The sequence below is a fragment of the Molothrus aeneus genome, chromosome 2 (assembly GCF_037042795.1).
Source record: "Molothrus aeneus isolate 106 chromosome 2, BPBGC_Maene_1.0, whole genome shotgun sequence".
NCBI lineage: Eukaryota > Metazoa > Chordata > Aves > Passeriformes > Icteridae > Molothrus > Molothrus aeneus.
Window position 1 is genome coordinate 56,881,862 of NC_089647.1, and position 26,680 is coordinate 56,908,541.

General features: G+C 38.6%; 1 protein-coding gene across 1 annotated transcript; it reads left to right on the forward strand.

The window, feature by feature from the left end:
* Positions 1–971: 971 nt before the first annotated feature.
* Positions 972–26,680, forward strand: SUGT1 (SGT1 homolog, MIS12 kinetochore complex assembly cochaperone). Its single transcript, XM_066545043.1, has 13 exons — positions 972–1,086; positions 1,167–1,212; positions 4,611–4,701; positions 5,377–5,446; positions 5,765–5,835; positions 9,843–9,896; positions 11,682–11,698; positions 12,765–12,799; positions 13,221–13,317; positions 14,230–14,337; positions 23,955–24,045; positions 25,352–25,533; positions 26,138–26,680. The coding sequence occupies exons 1-13, from the start codon at positions 1,043–1,045 to the stop codon at positions 26,237–26,239; spliced, it is 1,008 nt and encodes a 335-aa protein (XP_066401140.1). The 5' UTR covers positions 972–1,042; the 3' UTR covers positions 26,240–26,680.

Genomic DNA, 26,680 nt, shown 5'->3' on the forward strand with positions numbered 1-26,680 from the left:
GGACATGGGCTGGGTGCTTGGTGCACAGCACCAGCTGACACACTGGAGTTCTTTCTGGTTTTGATTCTGATTTGCACAAAGTAGGGAGCTAGGTAACCCACAAAAGGCTGGTTCTCTGATTACTAAAACTTCACACTGGTTGTAAATTTTAACAAAGGCATCAGCCTTCATTGGTTACAGATTATATAACTTTTTTCTTTAATTAATACTCTAACCCCTATTGCTAGTGGTCTCATAAACTGCACCGAGGAGGTTTAGGTCGGACATTAGGAAGAATGAGGGCAAGTAGTTATTGGAATGGGCTGCCCAGGGAGGTGGTGGAGTCACCGTCCCTGGAGGTGTTTAAGGAAATACTGGACTTGGCCTGGTTATCGTGGTGCTGTTCAGTCAGGGGCTGGACTCGATGATCTCAGAGGTCATTTCCAACCAAACTGATTCTGCCATCTCTGGCTTCTCACGCCTGCGGGCGCAGTTCTTCCCTCCCTCTGAGCCTGGGCTCCGCTCCAGACGGTGCTCGGGGGGTCAGTGGTCCCGATGTCCCACTGCTGCCATGACCTTCCCCCAGTTACTGCCCAGCCCTGCTGACTGCACTCCCGGCGGTTCCCGTCCAGTCAGCCAATTCCTCTGGTGACTGCCTTCCCTTCTCCTTTAAAGCGAAAGATCAGCCACGCGTACGATGCTCACAACGCAACTGCGCAACTACTGCACTGCTCCAGCTACAGCTACCGGTTAACGACTGAAAAAAAAAAAAAATTAAATTGCCGACTTTGACACAAATCTCTCCAAGCCCGAGAGGCCGAGGTTCCCCGCGGTTGGCAGGCGGGGGGCGGGCGCTGCGGGGCAGGAAGAGGCGGTGGGAAGGGCGGGCAGGGCCGTCCCCTCCGCTCCGCTCCGCTCGGCCGGGGCCTCCGCTGGGGCGGGGCGGGGCCTGCGCGGCTGCTCCCCGCGCCTCCCGGCAGCCCCCGCGCGGCGCGGCCTTGCGCGGTGCGTGCGGCGCGGGCGTCTCGGCGGCTCCAGAAGTTTCCTGGGGGCGACGGGCGGCATGGAGGAGGCGGCGGGAGCGGCAGCGGGAGCGGCCCCGCCGCGGTGAGCGCCCTCCCCCGCCCTGCCTCCCCCGCGGCCCCGCCGCCCTCCCGCTCGCTGACGGCGTTGTGTTTCCTTGGCAGGTTCTCGGACGCGGACGTCGACCGGGACCCGGGGGCGGCGGCGCAGGTGAGGGCCGGACCGGGCCGGGGTTGGGCCGGGTCCCCCGGGAGCCTGGCTCAGGTGAGGTCGGGCTGCAGAGGAGCCCGGCGCGGACCTGGCACAGCACTCGTGCTGCCTGTGTGGCAAAGAAGGGGTGGGGGGAGAAAGCAAAACAAACTTTCTCTTCCTTGAAGGTACTTGGTAGTTCTCACAGCTAAATCAGTTAAGATTTGCGGGTATAAAACCCCCAAGCTTATTGAAGAGAGGTATTGCATCTTAGTTTTTATTCTGCCGTGGTCTATTTTTTTTTGCTCTCCCTATATTTTGTGGGCACCACGACTGATCTTCCTTTCATCTCGACAGAAAATAATTTTTATGTAGTGAGAATGATCACTCACTGAAACACTCCCCACGGACATGATAGAGTCCCCATCACTGGAGGTTTTCAGGACACGAAAGGGCAGGTTGCTGGATACTCTCATCTAGGTGGGCTTTCCCATGAAAGGCTAGATGAGATGATCCTTTGAGGTCCCTTCCAACCTGGCCTGTTCTATGACTTCGTCAATTAATATGTTTTAATCTGTTTTCTAAAGGCAATTTTTACTTAAAACAGATGGTTAATGAGAAGACAGAACTGGAGGGTGGATAAGTGTTTCTATTTAACTACTTAGGAGGGGAGAAGATGTAAAAGGTTAGTACTGCTTGAAGAGAGTGGGTGGTAGAACCATTAAGTGATACTAAATTATCTTTCCACAAAGAAAATGGTGAAGCTAAATTTTTCAGTTCTTCGGGGTTTAGGCTGTAACTTGTAGAAGTTTTTCAAAAGATAAATGACATTTAAAAACCAGTTTGGAATAGCCAAATCTGTATGGCAGAATAAAACTAATTCAAGATGTAAAAAAAAAGAGTAAGTTTCACATTTTGTAGTTAAAAATAGCCACCAGCAAACAAACCAAAAATCCCTGACACTAAAAGGTCTTCAGAAGTATTAGGGAATACTGCCAGAATGTGTTTTTGTATTTTTTCCTGGATTAGCATAGTTGTTTTGCTTTTCTAGCTTATATTTCAGGTTTTTGTGCATTCAGTGCTTCAGAACATTATGTAACACATTCTATAGGCATATACTTATTTATATACTTATTTAATACCTGGCACAGTAATGCTGCTGTCAGTTTAGGCCTTGTTTCCAAATCCCTGAACTGAGTAGGCAGATTTGCTTGGTGCTCTCTGAACTGGGAAGTGCCACAGCTCAGGGCAGCATTTTGCTGGCTTAGGGGCTCAGGTCTCCAGGTGCTACACTGTGCTTGCATGGGCTTATGTGTGGTCTTTATGTTCATGTGCTTGGTATTTCTAATCTGGGGGACAGTTCTGTAGAAATGGTGCTGTGTAATGCTTTCATACCTGGCTGGGCTTCTGTCCAGTTGGCCTGGCATTTCTGCACTGTGTCCTTGGGATTTTTGATTGCTTTAATTCCTGGAGATTGTGCTTTGGCTTTCTGCACCTGGATCTGATGCAATTGAAAGATCATCTTCTAATACTGTCTGAATGACAAAACTGCGAACTCATGAATGACTTCTCATTTTAAGTTGAAAATGTAAGCTACTGTGTGGGGACAGAAGGCACCTTTAATTCATGCAAACTCTTTACTGAATTTTCCAGTGTATTTAGAAACAGATCTGCAATTTCGTCACATGGTAAGGGCCTTTAGAGTAAAAATATGCAGAAATCACTTACTTAAGTGTGAGGGCAAAGTCTAAGCTTGTTCTAAGTAACTGTTGCTGATGTCCATAGTCTGGAGTTCTCAGTGCTAGTCCAGCATTACTTGGCTTCTCAAATAGCTTACAGGAGTTACTTGCTCCATGTGTGTGCCTGGATGAGATGTGATAACTTACTGATAAAAAGCACACAAAGGGAGAAGTTTTACACTGTTGAAAATGCTTGGCTTTGCTTTGCTTTCCTTTCCTGGGATGAGGGTTAGTTTTGTAGGAGGATCCATTCATATGTTGCTGGCTCCAATCGGTGCATCTGTCATCAGCATAAATCACAGGAAATAGTGTTTGGAGGGAGAGGTGATCTGTCAAAGCAGTGCCTGTGATTGATGTTCAATGTCAGAGTCAGACCCTGCTTGGTTTCAAATGTCAGAAGTACTTCACCTCTCAGCATAATATGAACCAATTTGAATATGTGCAGGGCCTCACATCCCTGCCATGTGGAATACCTGCAGCCATGAGTATTTCCATATTGACAGCTGTTTTTGAATAACTTTATCTCAGGAAGTACAAGTAGATCAAGTTACTGCTGCCTACTGCCTGCCCCTTTCTTCAGAGACCCCCAAGGATTTAGATTCATGTGCTGTATCTCTTTAGAGGTGTGTGCATCTTACATGGTAAGAATTTGTGCTGCTGCTAGAAGAAGCTGTTCTGGCCTCATAAGTCCTAGGTGGCATAAACACTTTATGTGACATCTGTTAGAAAAAGACACTGGCCTGAATTAGAGCTAAGGCAAGTCCTCCTTCCCTTCTTTTTTCTGTCTTGGTGGAGCAGAGTTCTGGCAACTGTGCTGTACAGATGTTTCTGCAGGTTTAAAGCTTGTATCTTAGCTACCTTCATACTTGCTAGATTCCAGGTGGAAGTCTGAGTAGAAGTCAACTTAGCAAACAGAGTTGTAGCAATGTACTGTAGTCCCTTCTGGAAGACTGGCTTCTAGCAATGGGAAGGAATTCTCTCACCAATAAGGAGAGAATTGGAGATGCTCTTTCCAGGTCTGTGCTTCAAGTTGCTGTGATTTTATTCTGTGTACAAAGTTGTGAACTTTTCTCAGAGAGAGCAATGTGTTATTATTTCAATCCATATATCCTGTGATTCCCTTAACAAAGGACTACTTTATGCTTATTTTCATTGTTCAATAATACCTCCTCTGAACCCTCTGCTCCATAAATCTTTCCTTCTGCTTTTGTGCTCAGCATAAATTGAAACAATCTCTTAGCACTATAATGCGTGTTACATGGTATTTCATAGCATCTTATCTCCACACAACTGTTCTGACATAGTGTGCATTGACTTCCAAACTCCTAATACTGCTCTGCTCTCTCAAATCCAGCAGACCTGTGTACAAGCATACTTAGAATTGTAGGAAGGTTTTTGGAATAGAGAGGATCATCTGTGTTAGACTTCATGTTTAGAGTATTTGAAATCCCACTTCCTTCACAGTAAGAAACAGGCTGCTTGCATTTGGTATAATTGCCAGGTTCCTTGTACTTCAGCCTCTGATGTTTAGCTTTGTGCATGAGAGCTAAGCAACAGGTAAACAGAAATGCCAGTTAGGATTTTATCTTCTGAAATGTCTCTTACTTGACAGAGTTTGATACTGTGTTTTTATGAGGATTTCTGAAGTACTGTTCCATTTTTTTTAATGTGTGTTTACAGGAACTGACAACAGCTTTGGAAAAGAATCCAGATGATGCAGAATGTTATTGTCAACGAGCTTATGCTCATATTCTTCTACAGAAATATGCTGGTAACATCTTTAGTCTAAGAATGCTTTTACGAGTGTATCATAACACATGTTTTACAGGAGATGTCTTCAATCACAGTAACGAGAGAGTGTGTTATCTGTAACTTAATATGCTGGTTTTGGTGTTGGTACATAATCTTGTCATTTTCTTAGATTGTTTTGTTACTGCAAAACTTTCAGTGAAATGGGTTTGCTAGAGTCCTAGCTTTCTATTTGATTCCAGGCTAATATTATCTTGGCAGCTTTTGATAAGCAGACTTCTTAGGCAGATCTTGAGATTTTTGCATTGTGTCTTCCATCATTGTGTTCTTGGTAGAGACTGAATCCTGTCATGGTAGGAATGTGATAAGTGAATAATGCCTGGGAAAAGATTGGCTGAATAAGATCTGGTTTATTTTTTCTTTCCAGTAAAAACCAAACAAACAGAATCATGCTTCACATCTAAGCAGAATATTTAGCTAAATGAAAGTCATGCTGCATCTTACATAAGAGCTCTGCAGCTCTGTGAGGGATTCATGTGTGGCAGTTGTGGCTAGACTTAATTCAGACAGTGTGATTTGTGTGCAAGCTAAGAAAGATAACATAGTTCATCCTAGAAGAATTTCACTACTAAAACACTTGACAGTTCACCGCTTTTTATAACATTATGTTTCTCAACTTTAAACTGACTTTCAACAGATGCAGTTGCAGATGCAAAAAAGTCTCTAGAACTCAACCCAAATAATGCTGTAGCGCTCCTTAGAAAAGGGTATGTATCAGTTATGGTACTTTGGGAATATTGTGCTAATCTCTAGGTCAATACTAGAGTTTGGATTATGGTTCTGTGCAAACTTTTTACAATACTGAGAATTAATAAATTCAAAGCCATGCTGCTTGCAACCCATTTGTAATAAATCCATGTAGTTTGGAGTGATTATTGTAATACCTTTGCCATTTCAAAACCACACCTTTTAGGTAATTTAAATTCTTACACGTCATTTTAACCAATACAGCATGTTATCTATAGAATGTGGACTCCACTGAAAAGTAATCACTGTTTTCTTGTATTTTTCTTTATTTGTGTCAGGTTAGGTGAATATCATATCAAAAACTATGCATCTGCTTTAGAGTCTTTCAGAGAGGGACAGAGGCTGGACAGTAAGTATTAAAGTTTCTTGTGTGTATTCCTTATGTTAAGATAATGGGTAATGTGTTAGATTGAAATGGAGACCAAAGATTTTTTTTAAGGCTAATGTATTGGGTCCCTAACATCAGCTGTCTGACTTTTGAGAGCCTTTATGCAATCACTTCATGAAAGTGTTAAACTGTTTAAAAATGTGTATCAAAGTTCTGAGCAATTGGTAGCAGATTTATTTTTTGCTTTATAAGTGTTTTCCTGCTTCCTGGAGGTCTTGAAGATAAATAGTAGCAATGTTATACTGTTAAGTGTCATAGAAAAAAATTTAAATAGAGCAGGCTCTTTAGATGTAGCTGTAATTTCTTCTTAAACAGTTTAATAGATCAGTCTTTAGAAAGAATGTGCAACTTGGTGGGTATTCAAGCTGACCAAGTGGATTTTTACCTTACATTACATACCACTTAATTACAGAAGCCTATTTTTTATATCTCTCTTTTCATCTTACAGTGTTGGCTTTCTGGCTGGACTTGGTACTTTTTAGTTTGGGAACACCTACAGCGTTTTTAAAACCTGACTCTATTGAATAAGCAGGAAAGGAGTTGTTAAAAACAGAAGGCTTTGGTAGAACACATGGGGAAGCACAAAACACAGCAATTGCAAGATGGTTGTGACCCCTTTATCTCCTATCTCCCTCATCCTCTCTTCCAAACAGCAAGAAAAGATGGTAAAAAAATAAAAAAGCACCTTGAAAGGTTATGCAGAGCAAAATGTCCTAATCTGATAAGAATTGTTGTGGTCTCAGATCTGTTCAGTTCGTTATGTTACCTGTAATAGTAGTGGCTGGGACATGTAGGCTTAGCAAAAATAGAATTACTTTGCGTCTTCCAAATAAGTGATCTAATCCTCTGATTTAAAAGGGGAGTTCCATGGAAGTGTAAGCTTATACTTGATGCCAAGTGATCATGCTCCTTATTACTCTTGTGCTTGTTTAGCCTCTTCTTTCAGTGCATTAAGTCTGCAGAAAGCTACTATTTTTAAAGTCTTTCCTCCTGGATGAATGTGTTGAAATGGCCCAACAAAGGGTCTGAGTGCTGAAGCCATCAAAAGTGAAGTGGCAGAGCAGTGTTGGGCCAGTGGTAGGAGGGAGATGTGGTGAAATTGCAGCAACTCACAGCTGTCAGTTTAGGCCGCCCTGGAACAAGAGTTGAAAATAAGAAGTTTCCTGAAACTCTTTCTGTATTGGTGGTTTGGATAACTAGATGGTCTATATTAATTTTACAGCAGAGACGGGTTTGTCTTTGCAGTGTAGTCCAGTTCTCTATTTTGTAACTTTCTGTGAAAGGAAGAGATTCCTTCCGCTAAACTATATTGCTTTCCTTACCTGGTAGGTTACTTTTTGTACATCTCCAAGCTCATCACTGCTGAATTTGAGTGTCTAATCTTTACTTTTCATATTCTTGCCCCACACCAGGCAACCAGTATCAATTTGAGGTTTTTCATGTGTATGGGTAACCTCACATTCTATTGATGTTGTAGAGTACAACACAGAGCTGCAGATATCTTTTAGATAAGTCAGTGAATACCAGGGTCCTCTTTGCTAATTCAGAATCCCCGAAATACAGCACATTTTCCTGTGTTGAATTGCTTCATTTCTACCTGTTTGAATTAAATTTGCTGTTGTTTTGCTGCTTACTCAGTTGAAGAGTTTCTGAAGCTTCCTAGCACTTCCTGATTACTCTCTTGTCTGGAGATACTTTCTGCTGTGCTTCCTCCATCTCATTACAAAGTTCTGTAGCCTGCTGTGAGATGAGGAGTCTCCTGAAGGCCTTTTTAAAATTACAGACTTAGTTGATTTTCTTTCATATATTACCTAATTTGCTGGCAAGTTTGTGTCAGTAACAGAGTTTACCTTTGTGGAATGTTTCATGGATCCCAGGGGAAAACAATTGTGAGCATAGGCACTTTGGCAACACAATTAACATGCAGTTAAATGCAGCTAATGCAAAATGAACAAAGCACAGAGGGAAAATTTGCAACATTCACTAGGCAGGTGATGAAGAGTGGCTTCAGCTGTTGCTGCCTTGGGAAGAATTGCTGTGGTGGGGAATTCTTTGCTGGCAAAGCTGCTTTCTTTGCCACACAAGTGGGCAGAAGTACATGGATACAGGTTTCTGTTCTTTGCTAATGTAAGGGCTGTTTTAAATCTCAATCTGGAATGCTGACAAGGATGAGCTTCCTACTTGTGCTCATCACTGGTAGGACTGACAGGCCCAGAGTACCACAGCAACCTTCCCATTACCCACCTACAAGGATATCAAAGTAGGACTTAATGTGATGAGCTGTGGAATGTACAATGTTTCTTTATTTTATGAAATAACATTAGAAAGCAGTACTCCTTTTGTTCAGCTGTGTGATGCATGCAGTTTTTTGCAGTTCCTATTCCCTTAGTTGAAGAATGAGTGTAATCTGGTACTCTTCAGTGTGCTATGTAGATTTAGGACAATTACTCTCAAATTTTCTTGGGTTTTTTTGCTGTGACCACTGAATGAATTTAGTAAAGCTGGAACATGGCAACTTTTTAAAGAAATTTCTTACTTTTCTTGTATTTTAGGAGTTAGTAGATTTTCATCAGTGAAGACTCAGGAAGGTTTTCTGAACTACAGTTTTTGGTAGAAATAAGTTATTTGGGAGGATAATACCATTTTAGAGATCAAATTTCATTTGCCTCAAAATGTGCCAGGATTCAGGGAAAGAGTGTGATCTTCTATAAAAATAGGGACGTTAACTGCACTTTTTTTTAGGTTTGTATTGCATAGCAATCTAGTCATAGGCCATGGTTATAAAGAGAATTCCTCACCTGCTCATGAGGGAGGTTGAATCAGTGGAGACTTTGCTTAGACTGCAAAGTTTGGAAGTCTTTTTAGGTTGTGGTGCTAAGTTTTGAAAATATTGATTAATTTAGGTTTCATGGGAGTTCTGGAATTCCTGTAATTCTGTGCTCTGACCAAAAGTAATATTAATTTTGAACTTGCATGTGTTTGCTTGGGGCTTTTTACTATTGTTTTCCATGTATCTCCAAGACTCCTTGGACAGCCTGCTTCAGGGTTTGCCCATTCTTTTGGTAAAAAATGTAGATAACTCTTAAGATATCTGGTCAGATGGCAGAAGAAAAGTGGAGGTGAAATGGCTTGAGGAGTGGAGTAGCAATTTAATGACCAAAGGTGCACCTCAAAATTGATGTACATTTTATATTTAGCGGGTTGGGGTACATTGTGTTGCTGCAGTGGAGTCAGACTTGGTGTTACGTGCATGTCTGCTGGGAATTTTGTCAATCTTCTCCATGTCCTTTGCCTCATAGTTAACAATGTGAATTTACTTGTAAAACTAGAAAAGCTCAGCTATTCTTAGTAGTTGGTGAGCATAATTGCTCCTGTTTTACGTTCTTCACAGTGAAAGAGTTTTTGGGAATATTGTTGAAATAAGGTGATTGCTCTGTTGTTACACTGTCACCTTTTTACCTATTTTCCGGTGAATTAATTTCTGTCTGGGAGGCTTGCTTCTAGGAGAGAATACTTGATGTTTGTCAAAAGTTGTACAACTTTGGGTTGTCTACACAACAGACCATCTCTCTTGACATTTCTCTGGAGAGGAAGCATGTGACTGTTTGAAAAAGTAATTTAAAGAAAAATGTGTAAAAAAATGTCTTGCTTTCTAAACAGTTACATAGGAGTTGAACAGACTGGAAAGCAATGGCATATTCCTGTCAGTTGGACAAAATCTAGTCTCCTACAGATTAATTAGAATTTAATGAAATATAACACACAGTGTAGTTGTACAAAAAGACTTAAAGCCTAAGTGAAATGACAGAGCTTACAAGAAGGTTGTAGGAAATAACACTTTTTTTTAGTAAATTGCTACAAGTTTGGGATGGATTTGTTCCAGTTGGCTACTGAGAGGACTTTTTCTTCATGCAATACATGTAATGCTTGAAGGAGTTTTAATATTAGTCTGTTTTGATCTCTTCTAGATGTAGATGATACCTTTACTATTTGGATTAAAAGATGTGAAGAAACACTGAATGGTAAGAAAAAACACATTTATTTAGTGAGGGATTTGATATGCCTTATGCTTGGAAGCTGTGTTATGTTTTTCAAAGATTCACTGCTTTCCTCTTATTTAGAACAAAATAATTTGTTCTAAAAGAAAAATCTTTTTTAGAAGTAATATTTTTCTATCTCTTGTTTCTATTGGAGTAGACACCCTTAGCACTTGTATGCTTCATTCAGATTTGTAGGAAGATTTATATTGGGTTTTTAGAGTAATAATTAGCTGTGCCAGGAGAGTACCTATTTAAAGATCAGACAATCATAATTAATTTTAACTTATTTTCATACACAACTCTGAACTAATTTTAACTGTAGAAGTGTCAGCTTGCTATCTAAAGCTTACATCAAAATAAGTTTTCAAGTCTTATAGAAGATAAAGTTGGAAAGAGGTAGAAATTTGGAGATTTTGCTCCTTGATTCCACGTGGAAAGTTCCATAGATGCTAATGGCTGTTCTGGTGACTTACCCACGGTAGTCACTGAGTGTAAGCATAGTTTCCTTTCATACCTTCCTGCAGACAGACAGCCCTGACAATTAACTCATCCACAAAGCTTAGACTGCCTGGGGATTCTGATGAAAGAGAGCAGAACAGAATAACTTTGTATCATTTTTTCCTCTGCCTGTTGTGACTTTCTCTCCTCTCTGTGCTGCACACTGGAGAATGGGACAGTGGAATAAGTTTATGTCAGTGTGTTGACTAACAACCATATAGAGGAGAACCCTTTTGTGTTGTAGAGTGATGAGCAGATTTCTGCTTTGTGAGACACTTTTTGCAAGGTTTAATTTTATTTGGAGGAATTAGGTAAGTGATTGGCCTGCATGTTGTTTTTTGCAAAGAGTTACTTTGGGGACAATTTTTTCTGAAAGAGGTTACAATACACTTTTATCTTTAACATTGTATTTATATTTTGCAGTAACATTGTATTTCTATTTTGCAGTAACATATTTATATTTTGCAGTATATTATTCCGTTTTATCCTGAATATTCACTGTCTTGTCTTTCTGAACCATTTTCTTAATTCTCTGACAGTAAAACAAAGCAAACAAACCAATAAAGGCAATAACAAAGCAATAACTGATTTCTTCATTGCAGCTTAATATTTTTTTCTCTTTTTGTCAGTTTTCATTATAAAGAAGCCAAGGGAAAGTTTGTTTCTTTTCAAACATATTTAATTTTAAATATTTTAGAAAAAAATAGTTATAAGATGGGAGGATACTAAGCTATAGTTTAGATACAAGTGCTACAGTATATTTAGGGTCATGTAAGTGAATTTCCATCTCATTCCCCAGTGGGGAAATTTCCATCTCATTCCCCAGTGAGGTTTCCCTAGCATGAGATAAAAGTGTGATGAGAGCTTTGTGCTGTTACTGGGGATGGATGTATGATAAACCTAGTGCAGACTTCCAGACAGTGATTTTTTAACCTCTTGTTTCCTGTGATGTTGTTTTAATTAAAAAATGCCTGTATCCATTTCAGGTAGGCAAGGGAATGTAATGGAAAATTTCTTGATTCAGTTAATCAGAACATGGTTTATATTAGAGTTGTTGGTTTGCACAAATTGCTGGTTGAAGTCTGATTAAAAAGTAAAATATCACGAAAGCAAAATACTAGGGGTAGAACTGATGTGTTTCTACCTGCTCTGCTGTTGAGACTGGAGTGAATGCAGGATGTCTGGAGTAACTGAAGCAGCTAGGGTAAGATTGTGCCTTGTAAGTTCAATATGTCTTTTTCTGAAAATGCAATTTCTTTTTTTTTCCAGCATCACAGACTGATTTGGTAAGATATTTTCCTTAATATGTTTACTATTTTGACTTTTCTGTTATGCTAGAGTATATTTTCTGCTTCAGTGGCTTCACTTCCAAGCTTTAAAAAGAATCTTTCATATTGTGTGCAATCCTGAAGTATTTAACTTTTCTTCTGAACATAAGCGCTGTTGAGACCAAGGCTGCACACTTGAGCCCTGGAAACTCTTAGGAATGCTTAACAAATCTGACAGTTACTGTGCATCCATTGAGGTAAAATTTAACTTTCTAGCTCACAGTCTGCAGCCTAATTTACAAATGAACCAATTGTGGTTAATTGTGTTGTCACTACTAACTTGATTGGAACTGTTAGGAAGTAACTTTTTTTTTTCCAGAAGCTTGCAAGTGGATTGTGTAGACTTTTTTCTGTTACAACCTGCTCAACTTTCAGTTGTCTTTTTTTTATTGAACGTCTTCATAAGAAATGTTGAAATCGACCTCTCCTTCTGTTTTTTTAATTCTTGGGACAAAAAAAAAAGGGGGGGGCTTTGCATTGGATATTCTGTTACCTCTTTAATAGTTAACCTAAATTTTTACGTTTTGAGAATAGGGTAGAGGACAAAAATGTACAGGAAGCATGGTAGCAGTATGTAGAGACAAATCTTAGATTTAGAAGGATTTTATGTTTAAAAGTTGAACTTGGAGTTCTCAGACCTATTTTAGATTTCCTTCATGATTTATAGATTAGCAGTATAGTCACTGGATGTTTTCTAGGTATGCATCTTATCCAGGAGGAAATGAGTTTAAGTTGAACTTAATTGCTATTTATAAAATATATTCAAGTTACAGACTAACACATTTAATGTAAATTGAAACTTTTTAATTTGTAATCTGCCCTAAATGATTAAACAGTGGAGAACTTCAACCTGTAAGTTAATGTTCACACTGTTCACACATAAATCAGGGAAGGGGGGGGAGCAGTTGGAATCAAGAAAAGGGGAGCAATCAGTGAAAGTTATTTGTGCCTTGAAAAGTACTTCATGGTGTATTTTCACTTACATTGATGTAACTTTCTTTCCAATTGAATGTGCTTCAACTAGAATATGCAGCAGCAGCCTCTGCCACCAAAGATCAAGTAAGTTGACTTCAGTATTACTGTGAAATTTAAAGTAATTGACATATTTGCACTTTGGCTTGGGGATTGGAGAAGCAGGATAATGGCTGTAGGAGGTTTTTTCAGGGTAACTTCAGAAATATGGCAATCCAAGTGAAGTGTTACTCAGTGCCATAACTTTTGTTCAGACTAAATGGTACTTTCAGGAGGTTAAACCTAACCAGGAGAGAGGGGAATAGCATCAGCATTCTGACTTCTGTTTTCTTATTCTCATGCTAAGCTTAATTCAAAGCCTGTTCCACTGTGCCTGGTATAGTTAATGTTTTTGAGCTATATTAAAGATTCTGAACTAAGAAGTGAATGATTTAGGAAAGTGATCTAATTTTATATGCTGTGTGCTTTAAAAAAAAATTGTTCCTTCTTTTTTTTTTTTTTTTTCAAGGTATGACTGGTACCAAACAGAATCTCAAGTAATTGTGACCATAATGATCAAGAATGCACAGAAGGATGATGTCAGTGTGCAGTTTTTGGAGAGAAAGGTGATTTGTATTGGTTATTGATACTCATCCCTAAATTCCCTGAGATGCAGTACTCAAGCCAGTGAACATTACATGCTGCAGTAGCACAAAAAGAATGGGGAGGGAGCCATGGGAAGGGAACTCTGTCCTGCCTGAGCTTCTCTTCTGTACAGTTGTGCTGCCCAGTCAGGTGATTTGGGATGGGTTGCTGCAGCAGTGTCCATAGGACTTAAACACAAGCAGTATGAGGTGTGTGTGCTGTAAGGGAACAGCTTGGTTTCAGCTGCCTGTGTGGAGTGGTGGGGGGGGGGGGAAGAACTGATCTGGGTTTAAACTATACATGCATCTGGAGCAGGACTGGGCAGAAACAAGGTATTATTAAAATAGGTATGAATTAGTAATGTTTTGCTCTAGGACAGTTAGAGAAATAAACCCACCCACCAATATCCAGTCTTTCTTCCATTTGGCACCACTAAAATCATGGCAGCAAAATATATTTTATTCTCAACTAACTTGATACTTCATTAAATACCAGAAGTACTTGGTTATTATTATCTAGTTTAGGTTGTTTGTTAAAATAGTCTGAGCACTTGTTCTGTAATTTGCTTATATTAGAAGAGAAGCTGCAGATTGTTTTCATGTTCCATTATTAATATGTTGATACTCCATTTGTTGTATAATTCCTTCCCTAAAGACTTAAGATCCAGCTGACAAGATAGTAGGGTTTTTGAGTACATGTAGCAAGGGCTGAAATCTTCTGTTCATTTTCTAATGTATCTTAGAAACATCTCGTCCAATAATGCAGTAGTGTAATGGCATGGTCTGAAACGATACTAATTTAATCACTTAATCTCTGTGTGAAATGACTGTCCTTTACTTGAAAATGGAGCTGCTGTTAAAGATGACCAGAGATGTGTTTTCAACTTTTAATAGATGAATGCATCAGTGAGACTTCCATCAGGTGAAGACTTCAACTTGAAACTTGATCTTCTTCATTCTATAGTGCCAGAGCAAAGTACGTTTAAAGTGCTTTCAACAAAGGTGAGCTTCTTAAAGTGTAAATCATTTCTTTGACTGCTGCAATCCTGAAAATGTTTCTGTTCTATTGTCTTGTCTCTCTGCAACAGTCATAGTATCTTGCTTTTCATATAGAAATGGTTTTTTTTCTTCAAGGTGTCTTTCAGCTGGTGAGAGACTTTCTAAACTTGTGCAAATATCAGAAATAGTAATATGATGGCACTTATTGAAGTGCAAATGAAAGAGTTATGTTGATGATTCTTTCACTTCTTGCTAGAGAAAGGAGACTATAATCTTCACTATTAAAATTCAGATAATAGGAAAGCATGAACACCCTTTTACAAAACTTTCAGGAGCCAGTCTTGCCTGGTGAAGCCTTGTTATCTCTGTGTGCCCAAGAAATACAAGTCAGACTTGGAAGATTTCACTGAAATTGTTCTCTACCCTTTCATAGCTTCTTGCTGGTTAAGGTTAACCATGTGGTTAACTGTCCATGGCTTTTCAAGAGAGTGTATTCCATGCTGTTCCTGGAAATAGTACATGACTGGAGACACTTGAAAATGGCATAGTGTGAGAGAATGCTGCTGTTTCAGTGTTTTGCTTCTTTTATAGTACAATTATAGAAAAATAAGGAACAATGGTCTGGTATAGCACTTGTTGTTGGCATAATGGATAGACAGACATATGCTTTGTCCACAGAACCAAGCCTGAATCCCCAGTGCTGGAATATGATGTTGATTCTTCTCTTGTATTTCAGTAGTGGTTCTGCAGAGCTGATGGGAATTCTCTTGTATACTCATGTTCCATTCTACCTGTTCTGTTCTCAGAAAGGTACCTATAATAATTCTTGCATAATTTCATGGAAGAGAGACTTCAGGATGGCATGAGAGGATTGCCACAGAAAGTTTGTTTTGTTTTTCCACTCCTTGTACAAAGAAATCTGGGCAGGTTGTGTGATTGAGGACTTTACTTATTCCCCCACAGTGTAGTAGCTTACATGGCTCAAAGTACGTAGAAATTCTGGTAGTCCATTAGTATTTGTATAAATTTGAGTGGAATGAGGACAGACCTCGTCAGGAACAGTAGCTGTGATGTCCTGTTTTCTTTATGTCCTTAACCTAGCTTGTGTTACACTTTTCATTTTCTTTTGAAGTTTTACCATTACTTCCTTTGGAAGCGTCTACATGAACTGAGTACTGTGAAATTCACTTGACTTTGTCTTTTCCACACTGCCATCTGTACCCTGGGTTTATCTCTGAAATAATCTCTAGTAGTCTGCTGCTTAGTCTACTTTGAGGTTCCAAAACTGGGGTGGAAGGCTGAGTTACGTTCAGGCAGTGTCTGAACTGTAAATATTTTGCATTTATTTTCAAATGTTATTATTCCTAAATACTTGTGAGAGACTATTTTTGAGATAAAATGGGTAAGGAGTTACACAGAAGGTGTTCTAACTGCAGAAGTAAGGGCTTCAGCATATCCTTACTTTTGTAGAAAGGAGTAGTATAAAGCTGACTGTGAGGGCATACTGAAGGAATACAGTTTAAACTGCCCCAGCTGGTTCTTATTTTGACCACCAGATGGAGTCTGGAAGGAAAAAAAAAATTAAAAGCAGCTTGATGTTAAGTATGCAAAGACTTCTTTACAGGTTTAGAATATTTTTCGTAGAAAAATATTAAGTACTTTAAGGGAATGATGCAGCCTTAGTGTTTGATTACCAGAAGTTCAGTTTTTTCTTAGCTTTCTTAGCTTCTTATAGTGTATATACTTGGCTTCTATGAGCAGCATGGCAAATAGGTAGTACTTTGAGTAAATTAATCTTACTGATTAAAACTTTTCAAACCATTCACATATTATTTTGTACTATTTACATGAATTCCTTTTGTAAGGACTTGGAAAGAAAGACATAATCTCATAATCTTCCCAATTACATGAGCTTGTCACTATGCAGTCCTAAAGAAGTTGAGTTTTCATGGGATAGAAACAGATCTATTCCTGTGGATTATTAATTTCAGGTGAGAATAACTTGATTTGTTCACACTGCTTTGTTTTGTGCTGCTGCTTTGAATGTGTGAGCCATGTTGCCACTAGTATCATGTAGTCATCACTGGGCAACAAAGACTCTGGCCTTTCTTTTTCACTTATGTGAGCAAATATATGAGGAAACAGTGGAACACATGAGCAGGCTGTGTAGGGAATAGTTTGGGTCCATGAACTTTGTACAACAATAAAAAAATTAAGGGATAGAGAATGAAACAGCAGAACTGGCAGAGAGTAGAACAATCCTGTGTATTTTGGAGATAAGAGGAGCTGTGGAGGGTTTTCTCAATACTGCTTGAGATTCAGCATCACTTGACAAATGCAAAGGCATGACTGTAAGGATGCAAATCCAGGAGGAGAAAACAGCCTTAAGTGTATTTGCAGAACTACAAATTCTAAAGTCTGCAAGGAGCAGACAGAACTCATAGACTCCTGAACTGGTTCTTTCAGCGAGTGTTGACAGTAGTGAAAAATAGGATTGCCAACAGAAGGATTGTTTCTTTCCCAGAGAGGAAATTAAAAAGTATACCTTTGTATCCATGCTGTGTCAAGCTCTGAGATACAAAGTCTGTTTGGAAAAAAAACAGGACTAGCAAGTGTTACAGGGGTAGCATAGATAGATGTTCTGAGCTGTTTCAGTAGTTTCTGTGTGAGCAAAAATAAGTTAGTGTTTGTCATCTGCAGACTTTTGACTTCAAGCTGTGAACTAGAAGATGTAAAATATTTGATGCCAACTGAAGAGCAGCATAATGTGTGGATGAAGTCCAGTTTTGAGATACAAAATTGTAAATTGGTCTTCATGCATCCTCTAATATTTTATATTCTCTAATTGTCAATAGTTTTGCAGATGATATAAGCTGCCTTTAATAGTGACTATATCTATTATTACCATACTTGAAGCCTTTGTTTGTTTTTTTTTTTACCCAATTAGAAAATTTACTTGCTGTTCAATAGGTAACAGTGCTGGGAAATTGAACTTTGAGTTGCTTATGGTTCCTGCTCACATTTAGTGGCAAGTTACTCAGAGTTGCCTCTTGTTGTTCAGCATTTAACTCTGATGGCCTATGGCCTCAGGTTAACGTTAGTGTTAGAAAATGCTGAATACCACTGAATTGAGCCCTTCTCTTGCAGGTACTGCTATATCTCTGTAGCATTTTGTACATTAGCAGCACAGTTGATAGATCATAAATCAATTGATGTTACTGATTGTACTCCTCATCTGTCAGAAGTGTCTGACTCTAGCAATCTGATCAAGCAAAAAGTAGCAGCTGCTCCTAAAAGCAGTGTAGAAGTTTGAGATTTGTGTCTTACAAATGGAAGCTGAAAACTCTGTTGCACTCAGCGTTTCACAGGAGGAAGGCATCTTTAGTAGTGCTGTTTGGCTTTTTACTTCTTTCCAGAAGAGGGAGCCAAAATGTAAAGGCTGGACCAGGTTTGCTCTTTGCAAGCTGCCTGGGTGCAGTTATTCTGTGGCTCAGTGTGCATACTGTCATCATGCTCCCTTCACAGAAGGAAGAAGGCTTAAAAATTTTAAATGAGGGACTAAATATGTTTAAGAAAAAACTAGTAAATATGTATCTGTCCAGAGAATATGTCAGGAGAGTAGAAATGTACAAATAGTGTAAGAATTTCTACTGTTATGAAATATGCACAATCATCCTCACTTTATTTTCCCTCTTCTGCTCAGTCTATGTAGTCAGTGTATTTTGGATTCCAGGGGAATATTTTAAAATGTTCCCCTGGAAACTTATGTGACATGAGCAGTTTCTGTAGGTCTTCTGATGAGTTCTAGGTGGTGCTTGGGATTTTCTTTTCCTCAGACTTAGAAGAGGAGAGTGAAGATGACTATGTGCTTTTAGTGCTGGTGCTTATGACCTTGAAGGAAACTTGAAGTGGTGCTTTCTGGTTTTCCTCCTATCTGCAGATAAACTGAGGACAATTACTGTGAGTTTTCAGTTTGTAGTGCTTTGGGCTTTTTGCAAGCAGTGACATGCAGCAGTGTTGAGCCGTTTGAAAAAGTGGTAAGATATGGTTTCTTTACCCCAGAACTGTCCTTTAATTAGAGATCAAAGTTGTGCTGCAGACCGAGGAGGTGTTAGAAACCTTCAGCCTCTTTTACAGTTGACATTTGTTGCTTAACAGAGATGTCTGAGGGAGAAGCACACACTCAGCAGCTTCATGCCAAGAATATGGTTGTGTGCATCAGTGGAATGTTGTTTTTTTCCTTGAACCAATATTTTGATTTGCAAACACTGGAATACCCTGTGAAGCTAACTGGAACTGATGCCTGTTGCTGAATGTGAGGGAAAAGGCAAAGAGTGGAACTGTTTCACACGCTCTTGGACTGTCATCAGAGTCTCTATTGAGAGGCAAATGTACACAAAAAGATAAACAGAGGAACATATCTATTGTAACTGAAGTTGGATCTTACCACTGCAGTCCAGTCCTTAAAAGATACTTTCCTGTTTAGGGTACTTGCATTAAATTGCTTGTAGGGACTTGAATGCAGACTTGGCTGCTCTCGAGTGCTTGTTTTCACTGTAAGAGTTTCATGCAGATTGATATCTCCCATGTATATTCTTGAGCATTTTCTATAAATTATAAACTAATATTTAAGGTGAATGGATAATTTTTTGAAATTTCTTGCATCTTTTAGGCAGGGCTAGTTGGAGCAGTTTCTTCTTCTATGATTGGCGTGATGTTTACATATTGAACAATAAGTTTGATTTTCTTCTTTTCCTTCTGTATGAATGAAGATGGATTTGAGACAGATTTAAACTTCATAATACTCTGAGAACTACTATTTTATACACACATATAAGTCAGTGCCCATGCTTTATATAAATGCATAAAAGAAAATGATGCATAAGGGGGTTTATGTCTTGAGAACTATTGGAATAATGATGGTTTACATGGAGAATAAAGTGACAAATAGCTTGAGAATACCAAAATGATCTCTGTTGCTAGCTTCTCTTCTAAAATTTAAAAACTTTGTGTTGGCTATGTAATATCAGTTAGAGGAAACTTGAACCTTTTTCCCTCCAGTGTTCCCCATAGCACATAGCTGGCAAAGAAATAAATCCCTTCTGTTGCAGTATACTCCATATAGAATAAATTTCTTAATTATCATTTTATGTGATAACACTGTAGAATTATTTTCATCTTAACATATTTTTTTAAAGTTATGGACCAAAAGTCTTGGAATTTAGAGTACAAGCAATATATGAAAGGTCTTTGAATAATTAGGACACCAAAACTGTAGGCATATGTGCTCTTAGAGGCACATTTGAATAGTTGTTATATTTTTAGAAGACTGTTCTATTTTATCCTGTGAAATTCATGAGATGATCACAGAAGGACAGCTCTAAACACTTAAAATTTATGACTCAGAGGAGGCAGTCAGTAGTTCAGTAAATAACAAAGTAGCTGATTAGAAACACTGAATTCCTGTTTTTAGGTGTTTGATACAGCAGAACACCAGAATTGAAAAGGGTACTTTTGGTATGTCTTAAAATTAATGGCTGGACTGTTGTTTAAGCTTTGCCAGTTTTGACCAGAGCTTGACAGAAAGTTGCCAGTGGTAAATGAACTTGCCCTTACCATGGACTGTAAAATATAAAACACAATAAAAATCAGGAAAAAAACCAAAAACCCTTGTAGTTTATCAGTGTACACCAGAATCTCCTTTTAGGGTAGAAGATAAAAATTCTTCCCCTTTTCATGTGTCTCAGTTAGACTGCCGCTGCCTGTCCCAGAAGGAAAGTTCAAGTGAAATCAAGCATCGGAGGTTTCAGCTTTTTAACAATAAGTATCCACCCAGAAAATAAATGTTGCCTAACTAGTGTTGATCTTTTCCAAAGAGGAGAAATTATTTCTTAAAACTGGATTAAACACTCTTTTATGCCAGTCATCCTAAAATAAGGTGATGTTGTTTTATTTTTATGCTATCAATGAAAACATTTAGGATACGTTTTGAGAGGAACTGCGGTGCCTTTTCTGATAGCTATCACTTGGATTAATCCCCAAACAAACATGTCCAAATCTCTGGTAGGCTTTAAAAAATGATTACTTTTATGACCAAAAAACTCTGAGTAGAAATTTCCCTGTGTCCTTTCACTGTGGGTGGTGTTTCTTCTAGACAATAAATCCCTCGTTTGACTCTGTTCTCAGAGGGGTAGGTTTCTCTCAAGATGGTATTTCAAACAAGTAGTGCATGAATTCCATGGGTCTTTTCCTTTTTGCTTTGCTCTCTTTGAACCCAAAATGCAAGGGACTTTAAAGAGAAAGTGTATTATATTTGCATTGGGATTTTTTCTAGATCTGGAGTACCATGTTCCATTGTAGGCTTACCAGTGCCAGAAAGGCACTGATGTAGTGAAGCAAGTCCTAGCAGAGGGCTGCCAACATGGTCAGGTGGTTGCACAGCTTGAGCTACAAGGAGAAGCTGAGGAATTGGGCTTGTCCTTAGGTGGCATGCAGAGCATTTAATTTGCAGTTAAATTTTCCTGTCTTATATACTAAAGTTGGCACGAGGCACACAGGCATACGTTTTATGAAATATAAATGTTGAATCAAAGTAGTTGGCAAAGGGTTGATGTATTTCTCTTGCCCAAGTGAATTTTTTTCAAAGGAGAGGAAAAAGCTAACAGTACTTTTTTGCTAGATATGACATAAATGTCTGTGCTGATGTGTTTCTTTTCTGTGTGATAGCTATCAGTATCTGTATTAAAACCTCATTAAAATGCATTCATTGCCATTTGTGCACGTAATTGGGACTCACTGAGTTGTTCCTTCTTAGATCAAATAGAGCTCTCAAGTTGAAGAAACATGCTCCTTCACAAGCAGAACTTTATAGCTTTATATTTTTGGAAAATGTGGTTGTATAATGGTATGAAGTTAATGATTTCCCTAGCTTTGCTCCTGCCTGCCACTTCGCCTAATGAGTAACTTCAATTGAAGTGGATGTAGTAGACAGAGTAGAAGTTTAATCATGTCAGAAATACATTCTGTCTCAGTTCTTCAGCTGTGTGTGCTTCCAGCTTGGCAGGGTTGAAATGGTTTAGAGTTAAGAAATCTGCATCTTACACTGGGAATTAGTTTGTGTCATTGGCTTCTCCTTAGGGCTGTTTATTGTGCAGTACTGTTTTAGGGACAGTTTTAGAGAGGAAAATGTAAGGGCTAGCAGATTAGAAAAGAAGGGGGATTACTGGAGCAGCAAAACTAAAGTTGTTCCTTATTTTCTTCTTTTTATGCATGGGCAGAGTACTGTGATGAATAGCCAATGGTCTTTATAAGGATTCGTTGAGGAGGGTTGTATTCTGAGAAGAAAACAGTCCATGTTTAGTAGCTCACATCAAGCATTATATTGCATTAGAGGTCATTTTTGGTGTGGATGAAATAAGCTGTATTTGAGATACTGGAAGGTATTGGTGGAAAGCCTGAAGTGTAAGGGCACGAAGAATTAGTGAAAGAAAAAATAAACAGAGAAATTGAAGAGATACAGGGGAGAGCAGTTTCAAGCATCTGCTTTCCTCCCCCCCTCCCCTAAAACATGTTGGTAGATGCACTGATAAGTAGAGTATAGAATGTTAACTTTAGAGCCTCAACTGAAATGCGCACCTCAATCGATAATAATCTCCTCAGTTGAGAAGAGTTTATATAAGAAACAGAGGAGAGTGGTTTTAAATTAATACTCATGTTCACTTGTAACTAATTAGTTCCTTTCTAAGTAGCTAATTAGCTTAAATGTTTGGCTCAGGAGATCCAAATCCTCTGGGGAAAGAAAACCTGCTAGTTCTGCCACTTGTGGAACTACTTGATTGTCTTAAATGTAGATATTCAAATGTTTTGCTTCCTTAAGCTAATAACAGCACTTACAGTCATAGATCTAATGCTCTAAGAATGAACTTCAAGGTTGCAATTTTCAAAATGTTTTTAAAAGAGTCCAGTGGAGGTAGCTTTACTGACTTCTTTTGGTTTGCTGAAGAGTAATTCTTCTGCATAGTTTAACAGAAATCGCTGCATCCGTACAGATTGCGATAATAAACTCTGAAATACAGGCCTTTTTTAGGGAGGGTAGGTTGGTCATGCAGACTAACAACATTTTGACTTTATTTGGTTATTTTTGGTTCTGTGATGTTACTTTCAAAACGGATACTCTGATGCCTAATTTGTGACTTGTCAAGTGGCTGAAAGTATTGAAAAGTCCCACAGATGCAGGGAGTGGCATTTGGACATGTGGGTGTTGGACTTAGAAGTTTACTGAAGCTCTCACCTGCCTTTCATGCCTCTTACCTTAAACTTTTTGTTGTTCTCAGTACATGTTAATGGTGGAAAATAAGTATTTAAACTTATCTTGGGAATTTTTAGCTTCCTGAGGGATAAAAAAAAAGAAACATTCATAACTGAATATTCTGTTTCTTAAAATTCATTGTGATTGCAAACATGGAAGCATTAAAACTTCAGTGAGATAATTTTTTTATATTTTGGTAAGACACCTCAGTCTGTTGCTTACCAGTGATTGATTTAACAATGGATTAAATAAAGTTCAAATTTCAGATCAACATAATGCTGTGCAATGAGCTTGCTGTTTGAATCTAAGGTTAGCTTTTACAGTGGTGCCTTTGTTCTTGGGTCTGCAGGGATCCCCAGGTTGTAGTGGCTTTAGGTGGAGCTAAGAACTTGCTTCTGCTGAGCTGTTTGCAAATAAGGAAGCACTGAAGTTTAGCAAGCACTGATTTCAGTTAATTAATATCATCATATGAGCTTTGTGACATCTCCTTAAGTGAATAGGAGTGACGTTAGACAGTCCTTGTTTTGAAACCTTGTAACCTTATAACCAAAGGAGAAGGTTAATTATGAAAAAAAAACATTTCAATGTGGTTGTCTAAAGGGATTATGTGAAGTTGTGAATAGGGCATGACATACTTCACTTAATTTTGTTTCTCCTATGGTAATTGCAACCACATCCATTTTTAATTGCCAGTTTTGTCAATGAATACTTGACAATTTTCTCCATAGCAGTGTTTGTTCATTGAACCAAATGAATACAGCTTCTGAATTTCTCCAGTGGGAAGATCTGCATAGTCCCAGGGTGTTTCTCTGGTTTGTGTAGTACACATCAAACATGGAATTTTTTGGTAAATGAAATGTAAACTTAGATAAAGTTGGATTTTGTAGTCTTTCAAAACTGCTGCTTATTAGAGCTGACTGCCAAGAAAGGGATGCTTGAAAGGCAATACCTTGGAGCCTGGCAGTGTAGAGACTTTGGGACTGATCATTACCTTTGGGATGCCATAATTTACAAAAAGAATGAAGTGAATAGTAAGTAAAAGAAAGTTAAGTGGTCCTGAACAGAAAGGTAGAAGTCTGATACAAAAGCTGCACAGGCACATGGGAGCTTGTTTGATGTGTGACTTGAACTCAAGTAACTTTGTCTTGTAAGGCAGGTAAATTTGGCTGTGATACAGGTTTCATATTAGAGGCTGTTTTTCTAAAACCAAATGTTTGTAATTTCTTACAGCTACAGGATCCAACTACTTTGGAGCTGCATGGCAGAATTGTTTGCATATGGATTAATTTGTTCTTTGTCTTGTGTTTTGTAGGTTGAGATAAAAATGAAGAAGCCAGAGGCTGTAAGATGGGAGAAGCTGGAGGGCCAGGGAGATTCTCCTAAGTTAAAACAATTTACACCAGGTTTGTTCTCTGAACTATTTAGTATTAAATGGTTTATTTGTATTGAGTGAGTTACAGTTATTAATAATAGTTCTGTGTTAAATATTGTTTATAAAATCACAGCTTCATATTTGCAATGAAAAGCCCAATTGTCTTGGTTTCACTCTGTCAAGAATTGACAGAAAGTCTGCAAGCCATTAGTGAAGCATAGGTATTAAATTTAGTCATAACCTCTGTTAATCTGATGAATTGTTAAGGATATATATGCTTGTCATTAATTCTGCCTATCTGCTTGGGTCCCTGTTTTGCAGTTCTGTACGTTGTTAAGTGTGTGTGTTGTGGTTTAGGACTGGTACCTCCCAGTTCAGTGCCCCATTGGGACCCTCCCAAAGGACACCATCGAGGTCTCGCTCTCCTTTCCCCTCCCCTTTCTCACTGCAGTGGGATGGAGTTGAGAATTGGAGGCACAATACGTGAAGGGTTGAGATAAAAACAGTTTACTTGAAAGAGCAATTAAATTAGAAAGCAAACAGTAACAGCAACAACATTAATAACAAAAGGCTACAAAAGAGAGAGTGATTTACATGCAAAATGCACCAGTGGACCCCGGTGACAAGGACCAGGGGATGGATGGTGTCCCTCTCCCCACACCTTTTTCTTGACTGGAAGCCCTACCCTTCTTCTGGGATGCCCAGATCATCCCACCCCAGCAATGATCTGCCCTGTTGTAGAGTATCATCCTGGCCTGGCCCACTGAGCTTCAGGCCCCATGCCTCGCCACTACTGCAAAAAATTAACTCTGTCCTGGCCAGACCCAGACAGCAGTTGTATGTTATGTGACCTGTTGCTTAAATAATTACTGTTTCCCTAAGTATTGGATTTCGCTTGGAGACTAATACATTGGGGTTTTTCAATACAGATAAACATTCTGTCTTTGACAGAATTTGAATTTCCTGATGTATTGATTTCAGATTTTTTTTTTAATTTAGCTCAACTTATTCTATGGCTCTAGGCTGCTGTTTTGGTTTTTTTTTTTCTGTCAGCCAATATGTCTTTTTGATATCAATTATCTGAGTTGCTGTTGGCCAGCTTTTTGTGTGTGTGTTGGATAACAAAATTACATAATTCTGTTTACCTAAAAATAAACTTTTGCATTTCTTAGTTTCCTTTATTTTTGTTTCTGCAATGCTTATATCAGTTCAGAGGAGTCCATTTGCATTTTGATGTCCCATTATCATCTCTGATTCATCAGGTACCTGTGTCTGTGATCTCTGATGCTCTCAAAGTAGTGAGAAAATGCTTAGTTAACTAACACTTCTATTTTCAGATACCCAGCACTTATACCCATCATCGTCTCACTATACAAGGAACTGGGACAAACTGGTAGTTGAAATCAAAGAAGAGGAGAAAAATGAGAAATTAGAAGGAGATGCTGCTTTAAATAAACTCTTCCAGCAAATCTATTCAGATGGTACAGATGAAGTAAAACGTGCCATGAACAAATCATTCGTAAGTCTTCATTTTTTTTCTCTGAAGAAACCTTTGACTTTTGCACACTGATTCGATTTACTAAATTTCACATATGTGGGAAAAGCCTGTTACCAAAATTTTGCCTGTAAATGAATAAATTTTGGCCATGGGTCTGTTGGAGATACTGGTACAACTACACTCACTGAAAGCTACAGGGCTATACTCTGATGAATGTGATTCTTTATAAATCCAAGGTTGTGCTTTGTCACTGGTCTCTTCATTTCAATCTGTATTACCAAAAGAAGTAGAGGCTTGGCTCATGTAGAGCTTGAAGACTTGCCAGGGGGTGAAAGGATCAAATTCCTCTTGATTACTTGACTCTAGTTTAATTTGTAGCCATCACAGGCAAGAACGTGACTGACCCTTTAAAAGCTTCTTGTTAATGAAGCAGCATCTCACTGTGTCCAGTAGTGATAAAAGTACTGCTGGGCTGAAGATTATGGAATCATGGCTCTGTCAAATTTTATTTCATAGGTACACAATTTCTGTGTAATCACTACTCTTTGAAGTTTGCTGTAGGAACTGTGGCTTTTATATTGCTAGAATGCTCAGCAAACTAAACAAGCTCTTTCTCATATTGCAGATGGAGTCTGGTGGCACAGTTCTGAGCACCAACTGGTCTGATGTTGGTAAAAGGAAGGTAGAAGTAAATCCTCCTGATGACGTGGAATGGAAAAAATTCTAATCCTGTTTCTGATCTTTACCATCTATATGTTGCCATAGTCATGTACTGACCACTATGTATGGACATAGCATTCTTGGATTCAAAGCACTGAATGTTCCCTTGAAAACAGGAATTGTCTGTACATTTTGCGTGCTTTAGAAATTCCCTCACCTGCAGATCTTAAAGATATACTCAAGAGTGGAACCCTATTTTTATCATCTGTCTTAATTTCTGGGAATTGAGTCCATCAGTCCAAATTTTTTACCACCTTTATCAGCTCTCCTCTTTGGGATAGGGTGATCTCTAATGGCTGGTCATGATTATTGCCTTACACCTGGTATTTCTGTTCAATAACTTATTAGATCTTGGCAATTTTGGGTAAAAACACTTTTCACAACAGTGTTAAAATTGTTTGCTCCTTAACTCTGCTAAATAAAACTGTAAATACAACTTTTTCTATAA